The sequence below is a fragment of the Synchiropus splendidus genome, chromosome 8 (genome assembly GCF_027744825.2).
Source record: "Synchiropus splendidus isolate RoL2022-P1 chromosome 8, RoL_Sspl_1.0, whole genome shotgun sequence".
Taxonomy (NCBI): Eukaryota; Metazoa; Chordata; class Actinopteri; order Syngnathiformes; family Callionymidae; genus Synchiropus; species Synchiropus splendidus.
In genome coordinates, this window is record NC_071341.1 from 19207501 (window position 1) to 19224830 (window position 17330).

Genomic DNA, 17330 nt, shown 5'->3' on the forward strand with positions numbered 1-17330 from the left:
CTTTTCATATTCCGTCTGATTTTCCAGCAACTGAAACAAGCAGCTATTTTCCACGTTCCCAGTGTTTTCCTCCGTCAGAGCCGCAGCTGTTCCTGCGTGGACGACACAAACAGGTCCAGTCACGCTGAGCCTCATGAACTAACAGCATTAGCCATCATGTGTCCTTGGAGCGGACGGATCCTACATGGATTGAATTACCGCACACTAAAGGCAGAATGGGATTATCATGTGTAATCCCAGCCAGGCTGAGCGTTTGTGGTGTTTAATCACAAACAGAGTCCAACTTTCCTAAACCTCCACAGGTGTTTCCTGACCTCCCTGCCTCACGCTCTGGAGCCAGTGTCCTGCAGTCAGGTGAGGACGTTCCACAGCCACTTCCACTGACACGTGGCTGTACACACAGGCAGCGTATTGACGGCATATTTCCTGGGATTTGGCAGGTTTCATCCAACATGATCCACCACCTTCCTCCGCTGCTCAACCAACACTGTGTATCTACACACCCTGCTGCCTTTCACACTACGGCGTTAACACATCCTCCAGTAAGGACATTTGAAAACGCTGTGCATCATTTTATTGTATTCATTTCTTTTCAAATTATATTTTTAAATATTACTATTGAACGTGCAGTAGTAAACAATTTCTTGTGTGTACTTCTGTCCTGCTCTCTGCAGAGCAGAGCCAGAGGAGCCTCGCGCGTCACCTGCGTCCCGCCTGTCTTCCACATGACCCACCCAGCTGAAGTATGTCCAGCTCCGAGGGGCTGTTTCTCAGGTCATCGGTCAAACATTCATGCCAGTGAATGAACTTGTCAACACGGTGTCCCTCTCAGAGGCGCAGGAGCTGGGCCACGGCGCACGTCTCCACCGCCTGGCAGATTTACTACCATGAGCAACTCAAGGTAAGGAACCTGCTTCCGCTGAAGTGTCTAGATTCAAGCCTAGTTCACACGTGAGACACACAATACTGGTGTTGAAAGACGGAAGAGCGGCTTCATGGTTTGTTATTTCCAATGAAATTGTGTCACTCTGAACTGAATATTTGCTTTTATTAATGCTCTTAAACATGCTCTTTTTTTAAATGATCTCAGTTTCAAATTGTTAACACCTGACTGTTTGTGTTGATTTTTTTTTTTGGCCACTTGTACATGTAATTTTGATCGAAAGTCCTCAGCACTTTTCTTTTATCTCAGTTGAAACACTTCATTTACTCCTTCAGAGGAGCCTGAGGAGAGGAACGTTAAGGCCTCTTCCCTGCTGTAGCTGCCCCCACGACACATTATTTTTGACCAAAATAAGAACTGAGGTGAAAAATGTCTTCATATTTTATTCAAAATGAACCCACAAATGTATGATTTTAAGAAGAGACTGCCATGCGGAAGCTTTGCTCTGAGTCTCTACTGGATGTCGGCGCTCTCACCCTGTCACATGTGGGGGAAGAAAAAACACATGGTGTGAAGGTGAAGCTGAAAATTTATAAAAGTACGTCTGTTTTCACATTCAAAACAGATGAACATTTGTTTAAATCTTTCTTTTAATTATATTTTTTTGCATCAGCAATTTACAATTCGTAATTTCCCTTCCAGCTACCAACAGACCTCAAATATACACTTTACAATAATACAGTGCAATGATGTAGTCAACATGGATTAACAGTTTTAAATGTGAAAACGATCGATAAATCGACACACACGAACGAAACATCACAGTTCTTGGGTTCCATGTGGTTTGAGAAGACTGTTCTCTAGTATTATTTCCACCAAGCCTCCAAAGTGAAAACAAACAAGAAAAGCTGTCATTTAGTGAACATTCAAAGTGGTAAACTTTAAATGATATATATGTGAGTAGAAGTCGACACATTACTCAGTTTAGACTGGACAGTCCTTTCGTGACGGTAAACAAATGAGTGATGTTCAGAGTGGATTTCTGTTGCAGTGTGTCGAGCAGAAGAGGAGCGGCCATCATGAAAAAAGCCCACCAACCGTCACCAGACCAGACTCAGAGAGACACAAGGATCTTGCGACAGATGCAGGTGTGGAGAAAACAGCGCTCAAAATCGCACAACACACTGATGTCTCTCCCTTGTGTTTAACACAGGGAAGGATGGACAGCAACCAGTCACCAGTCCCTCCTCAGAGGTGACCCTTGACCCTGCTCACCTCCACTCAGTCCGGAGGAGGAGGAGATGCAAGTCTGTCACCTTTGAACCAGTGAGGCGTTTGCGGCAGAAAGTTCTGGAGCATCCTTACCTCAAGAGTCAAGCTCCTCTTCAGGACGCCCCCTGCAGGCTCTGTGACCCGTTCGCTCAGGTGCCGTGGCTTGAAAGCTCTGGTCATCTGCGAGGATTTGGGCGACTGGTGCCAGACTCCTGCAGCGCCGCTCAACTGCTCTCACCAAGACACAGTCTCCCTCCCTCTTACCACCATCACACATTCCTCAATCCTGGACTCCTGGCTTCATGTCACCAGGAGTCTTGACACGGACGGACACAGCGAAGCAGCCTCTCAGATGATGAAGATATTAAAAAGAACGCCATGGATTCTGGTTTATTATACCCAATAAAGGTTCATATAGAGATATGTCCAGTTTAAATTTGTACTTCTACAAATCTACCGCCAACTTCCTCCCAGAAGAAATGTTTTTATCATTTCTTGTCTCTTACATCCTTTAAAATATTGCACCTATATATTTGGTTCCTGATTTATTTATGTATTTTTAATTATCTTTTAATCACCTTCAACAATAATCATATTTTCCTATCTCCTGTCTAAATTCATATTTTTCTTTTCTAAAGATTTTTTGCATACATATTTTATATCTTAAATGTAAGATATAAAGTATCTTACATACATATATATAGCTTAAAACTGTGTATAAGATAAAATAGCTATTTTTCGCTACTATGTCTATTGTTCCATTATTTCAATACTTTCATTTAAAATTATTTATTGGAAAAGAAAACTTTACTCTCTGTGTTTAATTTCAGATATTAAAAATAAATAAATAGTGACACTTTAAAACATCTTGTTGTGGACGACAATGGAGACTTTCAACAGTTCATATCCTGAAAAAATAATACAAGCGGTATATTCCATATAACGCGTGATGGAAGTAGAAGAAGTAGAAAAAAAAACTTTTTTTTAACTGAGCAAAAACACAATAATCTGCATTTTTAAGTTGAGGTCAGGTGCTGTAACCTGTAACGTATGTTAATCAAAAACCACAATGTTAAGTTAAGATCTTCTCCCCCGCAGCCTTGTTCTTTTCTCTCTTTAATCGCTCTAATGCAAGCAACAATCAAAACAGTATTAAAAAAGCAATAAAAATAGGTCATTTCTTCTGATAAATCTTAAGAGCAATGATAAAATCCAGAACTTCATAAAAACCAGGGCTGAAGGGTTTGGACTTTCACATTCACAGAAGCTGCACTGATGGAGGTCATTTCCTGTAGAAAAGCGGTGCCAAGACAAACTCCAGCGGCGAGAATGAAAACTAGACCACGTCCATACAAAGACCCCGTGCCACCTTGGTCAGAGCTTGGACCGCTCCTGACGTTCCGATGGAGTCCTGGTCCTCCTGGCAGAGTCCTCCTGCTTCGTCTGCGATGCTGGGCACCGTGCTCATCACGCAGTAGACGGGTGAGTCACCGTCTCCTGGACTGGGCTGAGAGGACACGTCCTCCCCGCCAGAGAGTTCCGAGGAGCAGGAGGAGGAGGAGGAGGATGAGGAGGAGGAAGAGGAGGAGGAGGAGGACCAGGACGAAGGTGAGGAGGATCCTGCGGGGGAAGTGTGGCCGCTCTTGGGCTGAACTTCAGGTCGCTTGTTCTGGCTGCTGGGCTTCCGACTCTTCTTAGGGTTCTGAGGTTTGTTGGCCATGTTCATCATGATCTCTTTGGTCACTTCCACCGTCTCAAACCGGACCATGTTCACCTTCAGGAAGCCGTCCACGTCCTTCCTGTAGCTGCGGATCAGAGGACGGTTGAACACACTTCTCTAACCTTCAGCAAACAAAGTGACATACCGGAAGCGCGAGTGACCCGACGGCCACTTCAGCTCGTGCTTCTTCCGCAGGTGAAGAGTGAGCGTGTAGCACCAGGAGAAGACTTGGTCACAGATGTGGCACTTGTACTTGGACATGCCTCCCACCTGTCATTCACAAGACACACAGTCATGTGACGGAACTGAGGAGGAGGTGCGTGGTATCATCCCGCGCCACTGACCTTGTGCACCCTTTTAAAATGGTAGTTGAGTGTCTGGAAGGTCTGGCAGAAATACTCGCAGCCCTCCACCGTGCAGTGATACACCGCTCCCTCGTTGTGAACCTCGGCGTGTTTGTGGCAGTCGCGCTGGTTCTTAAACCTGAGAAGGAAAAGTCAGACTCCACCTTTACAGCGGCTCCAACAGATGACACTCCCAGAAGTCACACTGGAGTCCCATAATGCACTGCAACAGTCACGGTTAAACATGAAAAACTGGGTCCTGGATCTGCACCGTGGACTCCCCCCGGGAGGGAAGGACACAGGACCACATCGTCTTTAAAAGACTTAACAGCAGACTGCGACTGAGGCGACGCTGAAGTCTCTCTCACCATCTGCGCTTTGACTCGAGCGTCACCTCCCTAGACCTGTTGATCCACGCAGTCACTACCTTTTGTCACAGAAGTCGCAGGCGAACGGCCTCTCGTCACAGTGGCGAAACCGGATGTGGATCTTCAGCGCGGCTAAAGTCGTGCAGCTCATGTCACAGAGCGGACACTTGACCTGATTCACTGTAGCAGGGAAACACAGAAAGAAAAGTCACTCACTCACTGACATTATTCTCATCGCCTTAGAGCTTTAAACCAGCGTTTTCCAACAACGTGGTGAGAGTCTGTCAGGTGAGCGGTGCGCAGTGGTCCAATTGTCCCGAGATGGAGGTGGACGATGTGATGTGTAAACAATTATAATCTGTTGAGGAGCTACCAACGTAAGGAGGTGACCTGGACTCGGTCACACCCTTTCTATACACTACAGATCAGACCTGGGCAAAGTGTGGCCCTTTGCCTGTGTTTTTGTGGCCCTCATGATGTCAGACTGAAACTATACAACTGTCATTTTTTGTCTTGTTTCTTTTTTAGCATCACTATTTCAACAGTAATCATAACAAGTTCAGGACTAAAATTTATTTTCGTCTGTATTTTTTGTTCCTCAAAATACATTGGAAGAAAATTTTAAATATATTTTGAAATTAATATGCTTTTATTATTTCATAGATATTTGTGCTTTAGGTTTATTATTATTTACATTCAAATTAAATCGCATATTAAATGGAATATTTTTATAGGTTTGATGCCATATTTGCACTTCTTAATATCCTTGCTTCCATTGAATTGGTTCATTTCATCTTTGTTTACTTAAGATTTTTTTTCCGTCACCTTTCTTAGTCATTTTGGCATGGCGGCCCCCCACAAGTCACAGTTTATAATGTGGCCCTTAAGGAAATATAACTGCCCACCTCTGCTCTAGAGCTGTGCGGATGCGACTCGTCCATCACTCACGGCAAACAAGGCGGGAAAATGCCCAACTTCCAGCTGTTTTTAAACCTGACACGCCTCTAACCTGTCCAAACACTTTCATGACAGAATGATGGAGTGATCCTAGCTGGACCCGCAACACCAAAGATTGTCTGCAGCGCAGGGCTAATAATAAGCCAATAATAATAATGACGTCTCCCTTCAAAACTTTGACACTCATGGACAGTGGTTTAAAAGTTGGCTGAAACCTAAATGCAGAGCCAAATAAATGCGCTCCAAAATGTGAAGAGTGAAAGAGTCATTGTTACTATGAAGCTGAGGCAAAGAATGTGCAAGACTTGTTTGGAAATTCACCAAACTAGAATCAAATCATGCAGTTTTTAAAATGGATAAATGTTGATATATTTTTGCCGTATTGCTCACCACTTTCTGTAAACATTTTTAAATATTTCCTGCAATTTGTTCCTGCAAATAACATGCCAAATTGCTGAAAGTCAGTAGCTACATTTTTCTACAAGACCATCAACTAAGCACAATTGTGCTATGGCCGAGGTTCCCTTTGGTGGTGAGCCTCGGGATTTTTACCATGAACCAATTGGGCCGTCACCTAGCAAAGGCTAAAAAACACTGCATTAAAAGACATCAGAGCTTCTAGAGGGAAGTTGCTTGAGTTAGATAGTGAGACTGGGCTGAAAAGAAAAGTGTACCGTGCTGGCGAACATGGTCCCTCAACAGCCTCTCGCTGGGGAAACACTTGCCACAGTGTTCACACACCAGAGACTCTGACCAAGACAAGCAAGAAACCGTGAGCAACGTTCAGGTTCAGGTTCAGCAGAGTATAAAAAGCAGCTTCCACTCACCCACTGGCTCCGCCTGTCTCTGCAGGTGGTCAAAGAGCTTGGTGTTGCTGGAGAACATGCTGCCACACGTGGGGCAGGCGACCAGCCGTTCCTGAGTGTGACTTCTCATGTGTTCTCGTAGGCGATAGCGGATCTTGAAGTAGGCGTCACAGCCTGCGGGGACAATCTCGAACGTGAACTCTGATCACAAGAGCGGATGAATGGCGTGCGTCACGTACCTCCCCAGCGGCAGACCAGGGCCTGCTGCTGCTGCGAGAGCGACTGCTGCTCGGCACTTTCTATGTGATTGTCCACGTGCCGGTAGAACCACTCGGGGTTGTTAAACGTGCACTGGACGGACGAAACCTCAGTCAGAGAGAGACGCTCGCGTAACAATGCGGACTCAGACACTCACGTCGCAGTGCTCCCACTGGCACACGTAGCCCTCCGATCCTTCGGGGATCAGGTTGTTGCTGTGGACCTCATGGTTGCAGCTGGGGAGACTTGGTTTGGACTTCAGCAACTGGGAGCCGATGAACCTGAGCTTGCCCAGATGGTTGTGGAAGTAGGCGTGGACCTCCAACTCGGCGGCGCTGCCCATGGACACAAACTCACATCCGGTCCAGAGACAGGCAAACTCCTCTGGAAAAGGAAAAAGAGCAACCATGCTGGTAACAGTCCACTGCTAATCCATCACAAACACACTGATTTAAGTCGGTGAGGGCCGTTCCAAAAGCAGATTTATGGGCAGGACTGCGACATGAAGTGCTGCTGTGAAGCCAATGTGAAGTAAAGTATTGGTGGCTTAGAGTCACTTTGAGTTGTGGAACGTTTCTATTGCGTCATCTTTAGCACATAAACCGGGACTCACCCAGTTCCTCCAGAGCATCTTTGTCTCCCAAGTACTCGCGGAGGTGCTCGGCCATGTGATCGCTGAGCTCCTCCATGGAGCGACCCCTGAACCCGCATGCAGCCCACTCACACTCCACCTCGAAGTGGTCCAGCCTCTTTGTTGCCATGTCAGGGATATTTCATCGACCTTCTGGACAGAAACACGACAACCGGTAACGCTGGAGTACCAGTCTGTCATACTTATCCAGACCGATAAACAACACGTCGAAAGGTAAACTCTCAGCAGAGAACTGAGAGAAGCAGTAATGGCGATACGCTGATACAGGCTGGTTATCTCCAGGACGTCGGCAGGGTCACGACAAATAGACAAATTTCACTGAATTATAATGATGTTAGGTTCCTTTGACGTCTCAACAATGATGTTTATTTTTCAATTTTACCCGTGAGAAACTTTTACGAGGCACAAACTGCACTACAGGACGCGTTTCTTACATGAAATGTCCCCCCGCAGACGGCCGCTATTCCCTCCTAGCCGTTTGTCTATGTTTATTTCCGGTTTCAAACAGAGAACGTTGGTTGCAAAAATTAATTCTGGCAGAAATACTCACCGTCTTCAGATTTCAATAATATATAGATATATAAAATATAATATAGAATTTGGATGAAAGGTAATAAAATTGAACTAATAAAAAGCATATTTTCAACACGCGGTGAGGATGATGCTTTTTGATTCGCCGAACCAAATGCATATATATGTATCGTTAAAACGTTCTGATCATCATACAGACAACACATTTAATACAAAATATCTATTTGGGGGATTTTTGGTGCCACTGCGCGAATCCCGGACACATTGGCAAATACTCTCTAACAGAAATAATTCGAGGCGAATATATTTCCTGGTACGTAACAGAGGCGCGAAAGTCAGAAACGTCCAATTTTTGCAACCAAATTAGAAGATAAACAAACAAAATTACATCAGATTAGATGGTTTCTTTATTAGTCCCACGGTGGGTATGTATAGATTTCGTTAAATATATATTATAAAATGTATATTTCAACTAATAACAATATGACTGCATCTACATCCAAGTGTGTTCGTTTAATTCTACTAATCCGTAGTGTTTACATTGTGGGCCGATGTGTAAATACAGGACGCGTAACGCAATAAGCACATATATGCTCATATGGAAGAAGATACTTCACCAGTTTTCAATACGTACTTTAAAATGGGAGGTCGTACAAAAACTCAACATGAGGACCGATTTCTTGAAGGCTTCTTGAAGGGACACTATATATATATATATATATATATATATATATATATATATATATATATATATATATATATATATATATATATATATATATATATATATATATATATATATATATAAATGAAGCCTTATAAATTCAACTCAAAAGATGGTTCCTGAAGTGTTGACACTTAAATTAATGCCTCGAGCGAAAATAGAACTTTAACTGCTCTGGGTCAGTGCATACATCCTCCAAACCAATCATTTGTATCCATATTGTAATATTTTTTTCCCAATGTAATTGTCGCAAACAGATTTTATCATCGTAATTCATGCTCACAATATTCAGAGTGCAATTACCTCATTTGACCGGCAGGTGGGAGTAGCGTCACAGCGCCTCTGCAGCACAGACATACAGGAGACATGAAGAAGCGTTCAGGCAATGAAAAATGAAAAAGCAGGTCAATCCGGAGTCACATGAAAGTTGAGTTATTAGTCTGGATGTGTTATGACTTGGCAATTAAGATATTCATGAGCTTTAGCATGATAAAGAATTGACTAAATTCAACTTGCGAAATAAGAAAACTCAGGGTGCCAGTGCTCGGAAAGAAAAAAAAAAAGGTTTCAAATGAATGTAATGTAAATCTTACATTTTTTTGTTGTTATTTGTTGTTTGTTTGCTCACAACCATCTCCTCGTGACCTGGACTGGTAAAAACAATTGGCAAAGGTGACTCAGTAAATCTGCATTTCATGTGAGCGACATTTATTCAAACGTATGTATCAAATAAACCGGAGAATGAAGATGAAGGACAACAGCTTCCACTGCCCCAGTGCCATTGCTTATCTTTTATTCAATACTTCATGCTGCTCCACTAACACAACAGCTGAATTATTCATGCCGATCATGTCTGGATGACTGATTCCCAGGAAAATGACCACCAACATCCAGAGGCCAATAATGAAACATAACAAATCAGGTGCCAATGTGTGTATCATTTACCTCCATTATTCCTCTTCAGGACGTCGTCTCTGTCTCTTGCTTCACTGATCTTGACTCCTCACCGTCTCCTGCTGGTCATCACTCGCTCCATCATTGCATAAAAATGGTAATTATCTACGTATTTTAAGTGAAACAAAAACTGTGAATGAGTTCCAAGTGAATCATTTATCACTATAACATTTGAAAAAAGCAGATATTTGTTTTGCAGCATGACATGGGAGCATCAGGGTGGATATTCAACATTGGATTTTCCTTCCACTTATTATCACTCTTATATTGCTTTAACCAAATTTCCTCTCGTTTTGTTTGTTTTTGTTGTAAACTATATGCTAACTATATAACTAGTCTATCTATCTATCTGTCTGTCTATCTATCTATCTGTCTGTCTATCTATCTGTCTGTCTATCTATCTATCTGTCTATCTATCTATCTGTCTGTCTATCTATCTGTCTGTCTATCTATCTATCTGTCTATCTATCTATCTGTCTGTCTATCTATCTATCATCTATCTATCTATCTGTCTGTCGATCCGTCGATTCCATCCATCCGTCCATCTTATCCACCTTTACCTCTCTTCTTTATTCTTCAAGCAACATCCTTGGTCCTACACTGTCCCTTCTCTCCACGTGCCCAAACCATCTGGCCTCCCTGTCTCTGCCCCCCTTCCTCTCTAAGTGACCTCTGATATACTCTGATCCTCTCCTGTCAATGACAACCAACATAAACAAAACACACTCTTGCTGGTCTGTTCCGTAGCTTCTTGAGAGCCAGAGAAACCATGCACAAGGTCGGAGCAGGATGCTTTGCATCATTGCTTTAATCGTATTTCATTCAGAGCGAGCTGAGAAGCACAAAGTCACAACATCTGCAGCGATATGACACACGCTCGCTGAGCTGTCTCACTCTGGTCAGCAGACACAGACGATGGGAGTAGCACCAGGGTGTTGGTTGATCCAGCGCTCAGCAGCACTTCTTGTGGTCAAGCTGGGCACGGCGCGGACCGGAGTCGAGCAGAGTGAAGGCCGTGGTGGCGTTTTCAATCACACGCGCACATGACAGCAGCAGCTTCAGGAGCTGGAGTGATCAGACTTTCATCGTTGTCTTGTTTGAGTAGATCTTGTTTTCTCCAGTGGATCCAAGGATGAATGTGGCTGGAACTACGATGCTGGTGTGGGTTTTTTTTTAAATGTTTTACAGCAGCTTGATGGTGATTTCTTCATCTGATCTGACCAGAATCTACAACTACACATGCATTATATCTGAAAAGTCCCGGCGTCTACGTCTTCGCCCCAGTGCGGCTGAATTTACAAGCGCAGCAGCGACGTCTGGTCTGCTAAAATGTTGCGACTCAACCAAGGAACGGGGCCTCGCATGCAAGCACTAGCAATTATATTACACTTCATTCGGTTTCCTAGCAACCACCAGAGATCATCCCGAACAATGAAAGGAAAACCAGGACCAGAGAGTGGAGGCACTGTGACTGTAGGAAACATGGACGGACTCCTCACAGGAACTCAGAGAAAAGTCTCCCTCTTTTGGCTTCTACAATCATTTGCATACGGCAAAAAGAATGGACGGCTCCTTGTTGTTGTGAATAATGTGCAAATCATGTGCTCGATAATATAAAGCTGGTCTGTGCAAACAAAACGGGGGAATCACTCACACACAGGTGGTGAACAGGGGTCACCGAACCTCACCAGTTTAAAGGGAGGATCATTTCTTTTTCCTGTGCCCTGCAGCTGAAACCTTTTGGCAGTTTGCTCATCATGTTTATTGATTTTTTTTTGCATAGTTTTAAATTCTATATTTTGTTTCTGTTTATTTTTGTCTGTCAAATCGCATCTGACCGGTTCGGCGACCCCTGTTCAGCGCGACAGGACTGGTCTACTGCTTGGCCTCCGCCAGTCTATTGCTGATCTCTTTGCTCTTCTTGGTCACCGCTCCCTCAGACTTGGCTTCCATGGGGGGCTTCTTCTTGGCGGGGCCCGGCACCTGCCGCTCCTTTGCTTTCTTCACCATCCTCCCTGTTGTGGTTGTGGGCGTCTTTTTTGGCTTGGTGCGAGGCACGAGTTTGTCCACCTGGAATAAAGCGCAGCGTTGAAGCTGAAACCCACGCAGCAACGTGCTTCTGACTAACATGCCGCTTATTTATTCGTCGGTTTTGTTGACAGGCAGGTGACACCATCAAAAAAGTGTTTGACCTTCATAAAGAGTTGCGTGCAGTAATTGGCACAATAAACATGATTTACATTAGTGAATGATGTTAGTATTGTGACTTCAATATTATCTGAAACAACAATGCTGAATTCTAGCATTAAACATGTCCAAATTAGCGCTACATAGCTCAAGTACAGTACAGTAGCTTTCGATCAGTATGATGCTCCAAGAAAAGCTAACTTAATGAAAAAAAAAACAAAAACGGAAAGTTAGCTTTTAGTTTAGTAAAAAATACCTCTAAGGCTAAATTAGCTGTATGCTGGCTGTTTAGCTAGTTTAGCTTTGAAATATCACATTTTAATTTATTTATTTTTTGTTAAATAACTGCATAGTACAGTGGTACCCCGGACTTCGAACAAATCGGAGTTTGAACAAAAATTCAGAACTTGAACGGCCCTGAAAAAAGCCATAACGTGCGCGGACCGACCAGCTGACCCACGACACGCTTTGTTATTGTGTATAACGCAGCCTCTGTATGCAGACGTGTCCGTTAGCTACATTTACTGACTGTTTTTTCTTCATATTGAGGTGTAAAACCTTTCTTGTCTCCACACTGGACCGTGGTAGAGTGTCACAGGGGAGGTGCTGGAGCGCTCACTCCAGGGTTTGATGTCCTGTTGTGGGCTGGAGCTGGGACAGGGATGAGGCGAGTCTGGGACAGAGCGTGACTTGGTTTATGACTTTGTCACAGCCAAACTGCACAGAAGCGCACATTCAGAGCTGGACACGCACCGGGCACCTCTTCACTTCTGGAGAGACGTCACTCACTCGGCAACCCCTCCCACATGCAGCGGCCACACACATAGAGGAACAGCCACCTGCAGCAGACACTCTACATTCACTCCTACAAAAGACTATTTTAAGGCTTGGAACGTGTTATTTCTTTTTCCATTAACTGTAATGGGAAAAATCGATTCAGATTTCGAACAATTCGCTTCTCAAACGGCCGTCTGGAACGGATTGTGGTCGAGAACCGAGGTACCACTGTATATGTATTTTGCTAGTTGGTGGGTTTTAAGTTTCTCTTTTTTTTGTTAAAATGAGCATTTCCTCGCCCAAAAACATAACAGAAGTAGAAACAAAAATAAAATGTGGGAGAACAAGTCAAAGTCCTGAAAGAGATTCTGTCACTTCAACACCTGAAGAGGAGTCATGCACGTTGTACTGGCTGTGCGCATGCTAATGCTGGAGCAGCCCTTATTGTTCAAAGCCCTGCCCTCAGTTCCCAGGCAGAGAGGAGACTCGGCGAGCGCGGACCTCCAGGATGTTTATGCAATGACTAAAAAGATGTGAAAAAAGTGTAAATGTTGGAAATAAATTCATGAATTTGAACACTAGACTGTGATTTTCACTTTACGTGTATGAATCTGGGTTGAAACGTCCACGATAAAGGAGGGAGTCCTGCTTACATGTGATGCTAAGAGAGAAAGCTAGAGAATCTCCAATGTTAGCAATGTTAGTTGAAGGCAAAAAACATTGCACAGCTTGCCACTTTCACTGCCTCTCTCCGCTCACGGATGCAGCCAAGTTGAACAGCCAATTGCACCAGTCCAAGTTTCATCGCTGGTTTGTGCCACTAATACAGGGTTGTTGTTGCTATTACAGCCTTTAGCATGAGGTGGAGTTATTCATGTGCAGACTGAGTGGTGGGCAAACAGTGAAGATGCAGTTTGATTTGCATCTGGCAGCTGTGTTCACAGTGACGGTGGCTCGGGGCGGCCGGGTGCATCAGTGCAGGTTCTGGGGCGATTGTTTCTGAGGTCCATGCCGTCTAGAAAAGACAGTAAACACACCTGACTACAGCAGACTGAGAACAGAGTCTGTCCCTGAGGTGTCCTACAAGAACGAGAGAAGGAGCCACCATGTGAGAAAAAGACCTGGAGAGACCTTGTGGACTGGTGTTTCATGGCCAACGTGCTTCTGCGATGCAGTTCTGGAGCTCACTTTCTGATGCCTGTGTGGCAGAAGTGCTCACCTTGTGGCTCTCCTTGCTGGGCTCACTGTACAGGCTGCGTATCCTCCTGCGCTCCTGCAGCTTGTTGTCAGCAGGGTGGGATTTCACCTGCTCCCCCTTGAACGTGGCACTGTAGCTGGTCTCCAGGCTGGTTTCCTCACCCGGAGGTTGATACTGAGACGGAGCTTTGATGGGCTTCACCGGTTTCACATCCTTGTAGGCCTTAAACTCAGTTCTAATAAAGCAAAACAGAAGGAGCTCCTCTGTGAAACAGTCGGTACCGTGTCTCAAAGATGTGTCGGGACATTAATGCAAGATGATGGTTCAGCGGAGCATGACAGTAAGATCCCTCTGTCCCTCACACACACACTCACCCCGGCCTCACTTTGTCAGCAGGAACAGTTAGAAGATGACGGTGGATTCGTCCCTGACACGAGAAGATGAGCCACCTCACAAACACGACTGAACTCAAATGCATGAGTTGGACTAGCACGTGCCCAGATGGACCCATTAGAAGAAAGAGAAACCTCAGAGGAACCCAGTCAAGACCCTCTTCATCCACCAGTATTGTGGTGACTCTAGATCAGACCTGGACAAAGTGCGGCCTGGGGGCCATGTGTGGCCCTTTGCCTGTGTTTTTGCGGCCCTCATGTGGTCAGGCTAAAACTACACAACTGATAAGTTGTCATTTTCTGTCATTTAAAAAAAATCCTGTTTCCGTTTTAGCCACTACTAGTTACAGTAAATTCATGACAAAATTTGTGTTACTTCTTTTCGTCAGTTTAGTATATTCCTTAAAATTTGTAGAAAGAAAATTCATATTTTGAAATTATTTCATCTTCCATAGTTTTAGGATGATTTCTATTCAAATAAAATGCATGTAAAATGATTTTTTATAGGGTTCATGCCACATTTACACTTCTTAACATCCTTGCTTTCACTGAACATTTTACGGTTCATTTCGTCCCTGATACTTAAGATTTTTTCCGTCACATTTTGTAGTCATCGCCGCCTTTCTTTTGGCATGACGGCCCCTCGCAACAGTCACGGTTTATAATGTGGCCCTTTAGGAAAAGTAACTGCCCTCCTCTGCTCTAGATCCATCCAACACCTCTGATACCTCCCCACAGAACCCAGGAAGTGGCTCGATCCAACTAACTGTACTATCGTGAAATGTCCTGTGGCTCACAATTGGATTCTGCTTCAGACACCGGACACTTCCTGAGGATGCTTTGACTAATCTTCTGGGACATGACTCAGAAAACACTTTTGCAAAACTGGGTAGCTAGAGAGACCAGACAGGTGCCGTCCTCCTGCGACACCTCACATTCAGGCGTCACCAGCTGGTTTTGCCGAAGAACAGACACAAATATTTCTGAAGCTTCCACTACAACACGTCGTCCTTTATTCACTTGACTATGGTCGATGTCTTTTTTAGTGCATGGACTGGTGCTGTGGTCATAATGAATGCAGAGGTCCCATATGACATGATTCCTGCCTTCATTCATTTACCGGCTCCATCATTGATCGTGCTGTCGGGGAGGAAGAGGCTGGAAGGATCGATGTGGAAACCTTATCTGAGGTGATATCAACTCACTGGAGAGTGGAACAGGAGGCCATGAAACAACAGCTCACTAAACATAAGACCGAGTGAAAGACGAAAAACTCCTCATTTAGTGTCATAGACATGCTCAGGTGGCCTGAAATAGTCAGGCAGTATTATCAGTAAGGAGAGGAGGAGGAGCAGCTCACACAGCTGGAGATATTCTGCTCAGAATGAGGTGGTTCTGAGAGGCGCAATGTGGCGGCTTCAGCCATCTTCTTTGCTGTGGTCAGCCACAGCTGACAGAGGAAGGAAAATGCCAGACGAGAACACATCTCCAGGCCTTGTCTTCAAGATGTCACAGCCCAACCTGGTGCTTGATTTTTAAACATCACAATTGGTGCCATGAACTACCGGACTTTATTCTTAAGGCTGGTGATATGGATCTAGCACAGTTTCATTCAAGGTCGCTGCCATTGATGCTGATGAACTGGGGCTCTGTCCAGGCTGTCTGCCGCCCTGTGGGACTGGGACACATTTCAGCCTTAGATAGTCAAGATAGCTATGTTTGTGTTGAAACTCTTCATTCGGCATATTAAAACTTTATTTGGTTTGAGCTCAGCCACTTAGTGTTATATAGTAGTGTATAGTGTAACGTATATTCATATATGACACAAAATGTTTTTAATATTTAAATATTAAAAAATTGGAATATTGGAAAAATATTCAGCACCAGACAATGGAGAGAAAGTGTAAGTTTAAATGGATTTATTTATTTTTATTTATTTATTTTATCTTACATTGATATACATTGATACATAAAATGAAAAATTTGAAACAATTCAGCTTCAGTCAAAAGAAAATGCTGGGAAAATCGGGATTTCTCATTATTATTTTGTTACTTATTTTAAATTATATTTATCTATCGATTTTCCGTGAATAAAAGTCTATTTCATGTAATGTACTTCTAACTACTGAAATAATTTTTATTGCGCCAAGTAATCATAATGCTCAATTTCCCAGGTTATTGTCCTCATATTTATTCATTTCCCCCTGTATTTCGCGGCCCCGCGGTTAAACAATATATACGCTCTTGATAATCTTGAAATGAATGCACTGTTAGTGTCATTCAACTATTACAACGTCACCTTTGACTCAGACCTTTACCCTCATTGTATATAAAACGCAAGCACAACTTCTCCGACAGCAGATCGATGAACGCCGCACATAGTGGAACAGACACGTACCTGTAGCTACTGGAGGTGGTCATCACCTCCTTGATCTGTCGGTTGACGGCGTCTGCCGCCGCTCTGCTGCGCTTCTGCTCGCCGCCCGCCTCCGTCTTCTCCTCTCCCTTCCTCTCCAGCGACTTGGTCTCCTTCTCGTGCGTCTTCTCCTCGATCTCGCTCTTCTCCAGCCCGCTGGTCTCGGCCTCCCCGGGCTCCACTCTGGCCGAAGCTCTGGGGATCCAGGGGTGGTCGTGCTTCTTCGGTATCGGCCACGGCTTGTAGTCCTTCTGATACTGGGTCTCGGGGTTGAACGGCGCGTGCGACGGCTGGAACTCGTTCCTGGGCTTGCAGCTCGGCTCAGGTCGCACCTTCCACGCCTTGAAGTCTTGACGCATGACGGACGCAGAAGAGGCATCTTGGGCCGCCGCGTCGCCGGGATGAGGCTGCGTTTCTATGGCACCGCTCCTCTTCAGCCTCGGCTGCGGGTGATGGGGGACGTGCTGCACGTCGGCCACATCCGAGTATTTGCTGAAAACCAAAGGCACCGCGATGTCCGCTTTGTCCAGCTCGCTCCAGAAGCGGTTGATGCAGCAAGCACGCGTGATGCACGGCCACGCCATGATGAAGGCAGAAAACAGGACGACGAACAGCGGCTCCACCAGCCCCGATCCAAGCGCGCCTCACTTTAACCCTTGCGCTTCCGCTGCGGCGCCTGTGGAGCACGTTGGTCTCCTGCGCATCACGTCGGCCCCGCCCACATCTGCGTTGACCAGCCTCGGAGTGCGTCTGCACCGTGAACCGTCACCTGAGGCCCGTCGTTAACCCCCTCGCTGCCATGACGGCGCAGGAAAAGTGGAGGGCTTGAGCTTCCACTGGGAGGAAAATGGCGCCAGGGAAACACACGAGACAGCGTTTTTACCGGAACAA

At 44.9% G+C, this 17330-nt stretch overlaps 3 protein-coding genes across 4 annotated transcripts in view; 1 reads left to right on the forward strand and 2 right to left on the reverse strand.

Annotated features, from left to right (window-relative positions):
- The window catches only part of LOC128764103 (uncharacterized), an 8175-nt gene extending 5427 nt beyond the window's left edge, over nt 1-2748 (forward strand). Inside the window, exons 2-7 of the mRNA XM_053873556.1 lie at nt 303-354; nt 441-542; nt 675-743; nt 833-901; nt 1935-2031; nt 2097-2748. Coding sequence (XP_053729531.1) covers nt 453-542; nt 675-743; nt 833-901; nt 1935-2031; nt 2097-2476 — 705 coding nt within the window. The 5' untranslated portion in view covers nt 303-354; nt 441-452 and the 3' untranslated portion in view covers nt 2477-2748. The remainder of the gene's footprint in view (nt 1-302; nt 355-440; nt 543-674; nt 744-832; nt 902-1934; nt 2032-2096) is intronic.
- Nucleotides 2290-7737, reverse strand: zgc:112083 (uncharacterized protein LOC550461 homolog). The gene is made up of 9 exons (XM_053873553.1): nt 7222-7737; nt 6766-6992; nt 6590-6701; nt 6372-6524; nt 6219-6293; nt 4647-4767; nt 4220-4358; nt 4021-4145; nt 2290-3960 (listed from the first exon to the last, which is right to left on the reverse strand). Exons 1-9 carry the CDS (start codon nt 7367-7369, stop codon nt 3492-3494), a joined length of 1569 nt encoding a protein of 522 aa, XP_053729528.1. The 5' UTR covers nt 7370-7737; the 3' UTR covers nt 2290-3491.
- Nucleotides 7738-9453: 1716 nt separating this feature from the next.
- Nucleotides 9454-17087, reverse strand: map6b (microtubule-associated protein 6b). 2 transcript variants are annotated; one of them, XM_053873555.1, is made up of 4 exons: nt 16422-17087; nt 13653-13866; nt 13471-13513; nt 11425-11539 (listed from the first exon to the last, which is right to left on the reverse strand). In XM_053873555.1, exons 1-3 carry the CDS (start codon nt 17021-17023, stop codon nt 13475-13477), a joined length of 855 nt encoding a protein of 284 aa, XP_053729530.1. In that variant the 5' UTR covers nt 17024-17087; the 3' UTR covers nt 11425-11539; nt 13471-13474. The 2 variants fall into 2 exon arrangements, with proteins under 2 accessions (XP_053729529.1, XP_053729530.1); XM_053873554.1 differs by lacking the exon at nt 13471-13513 and having other exon boundaries at nt 9454-11539.
- Between the last annotated feature and the right edge of the window lie 243 nt (nt 17088-17330).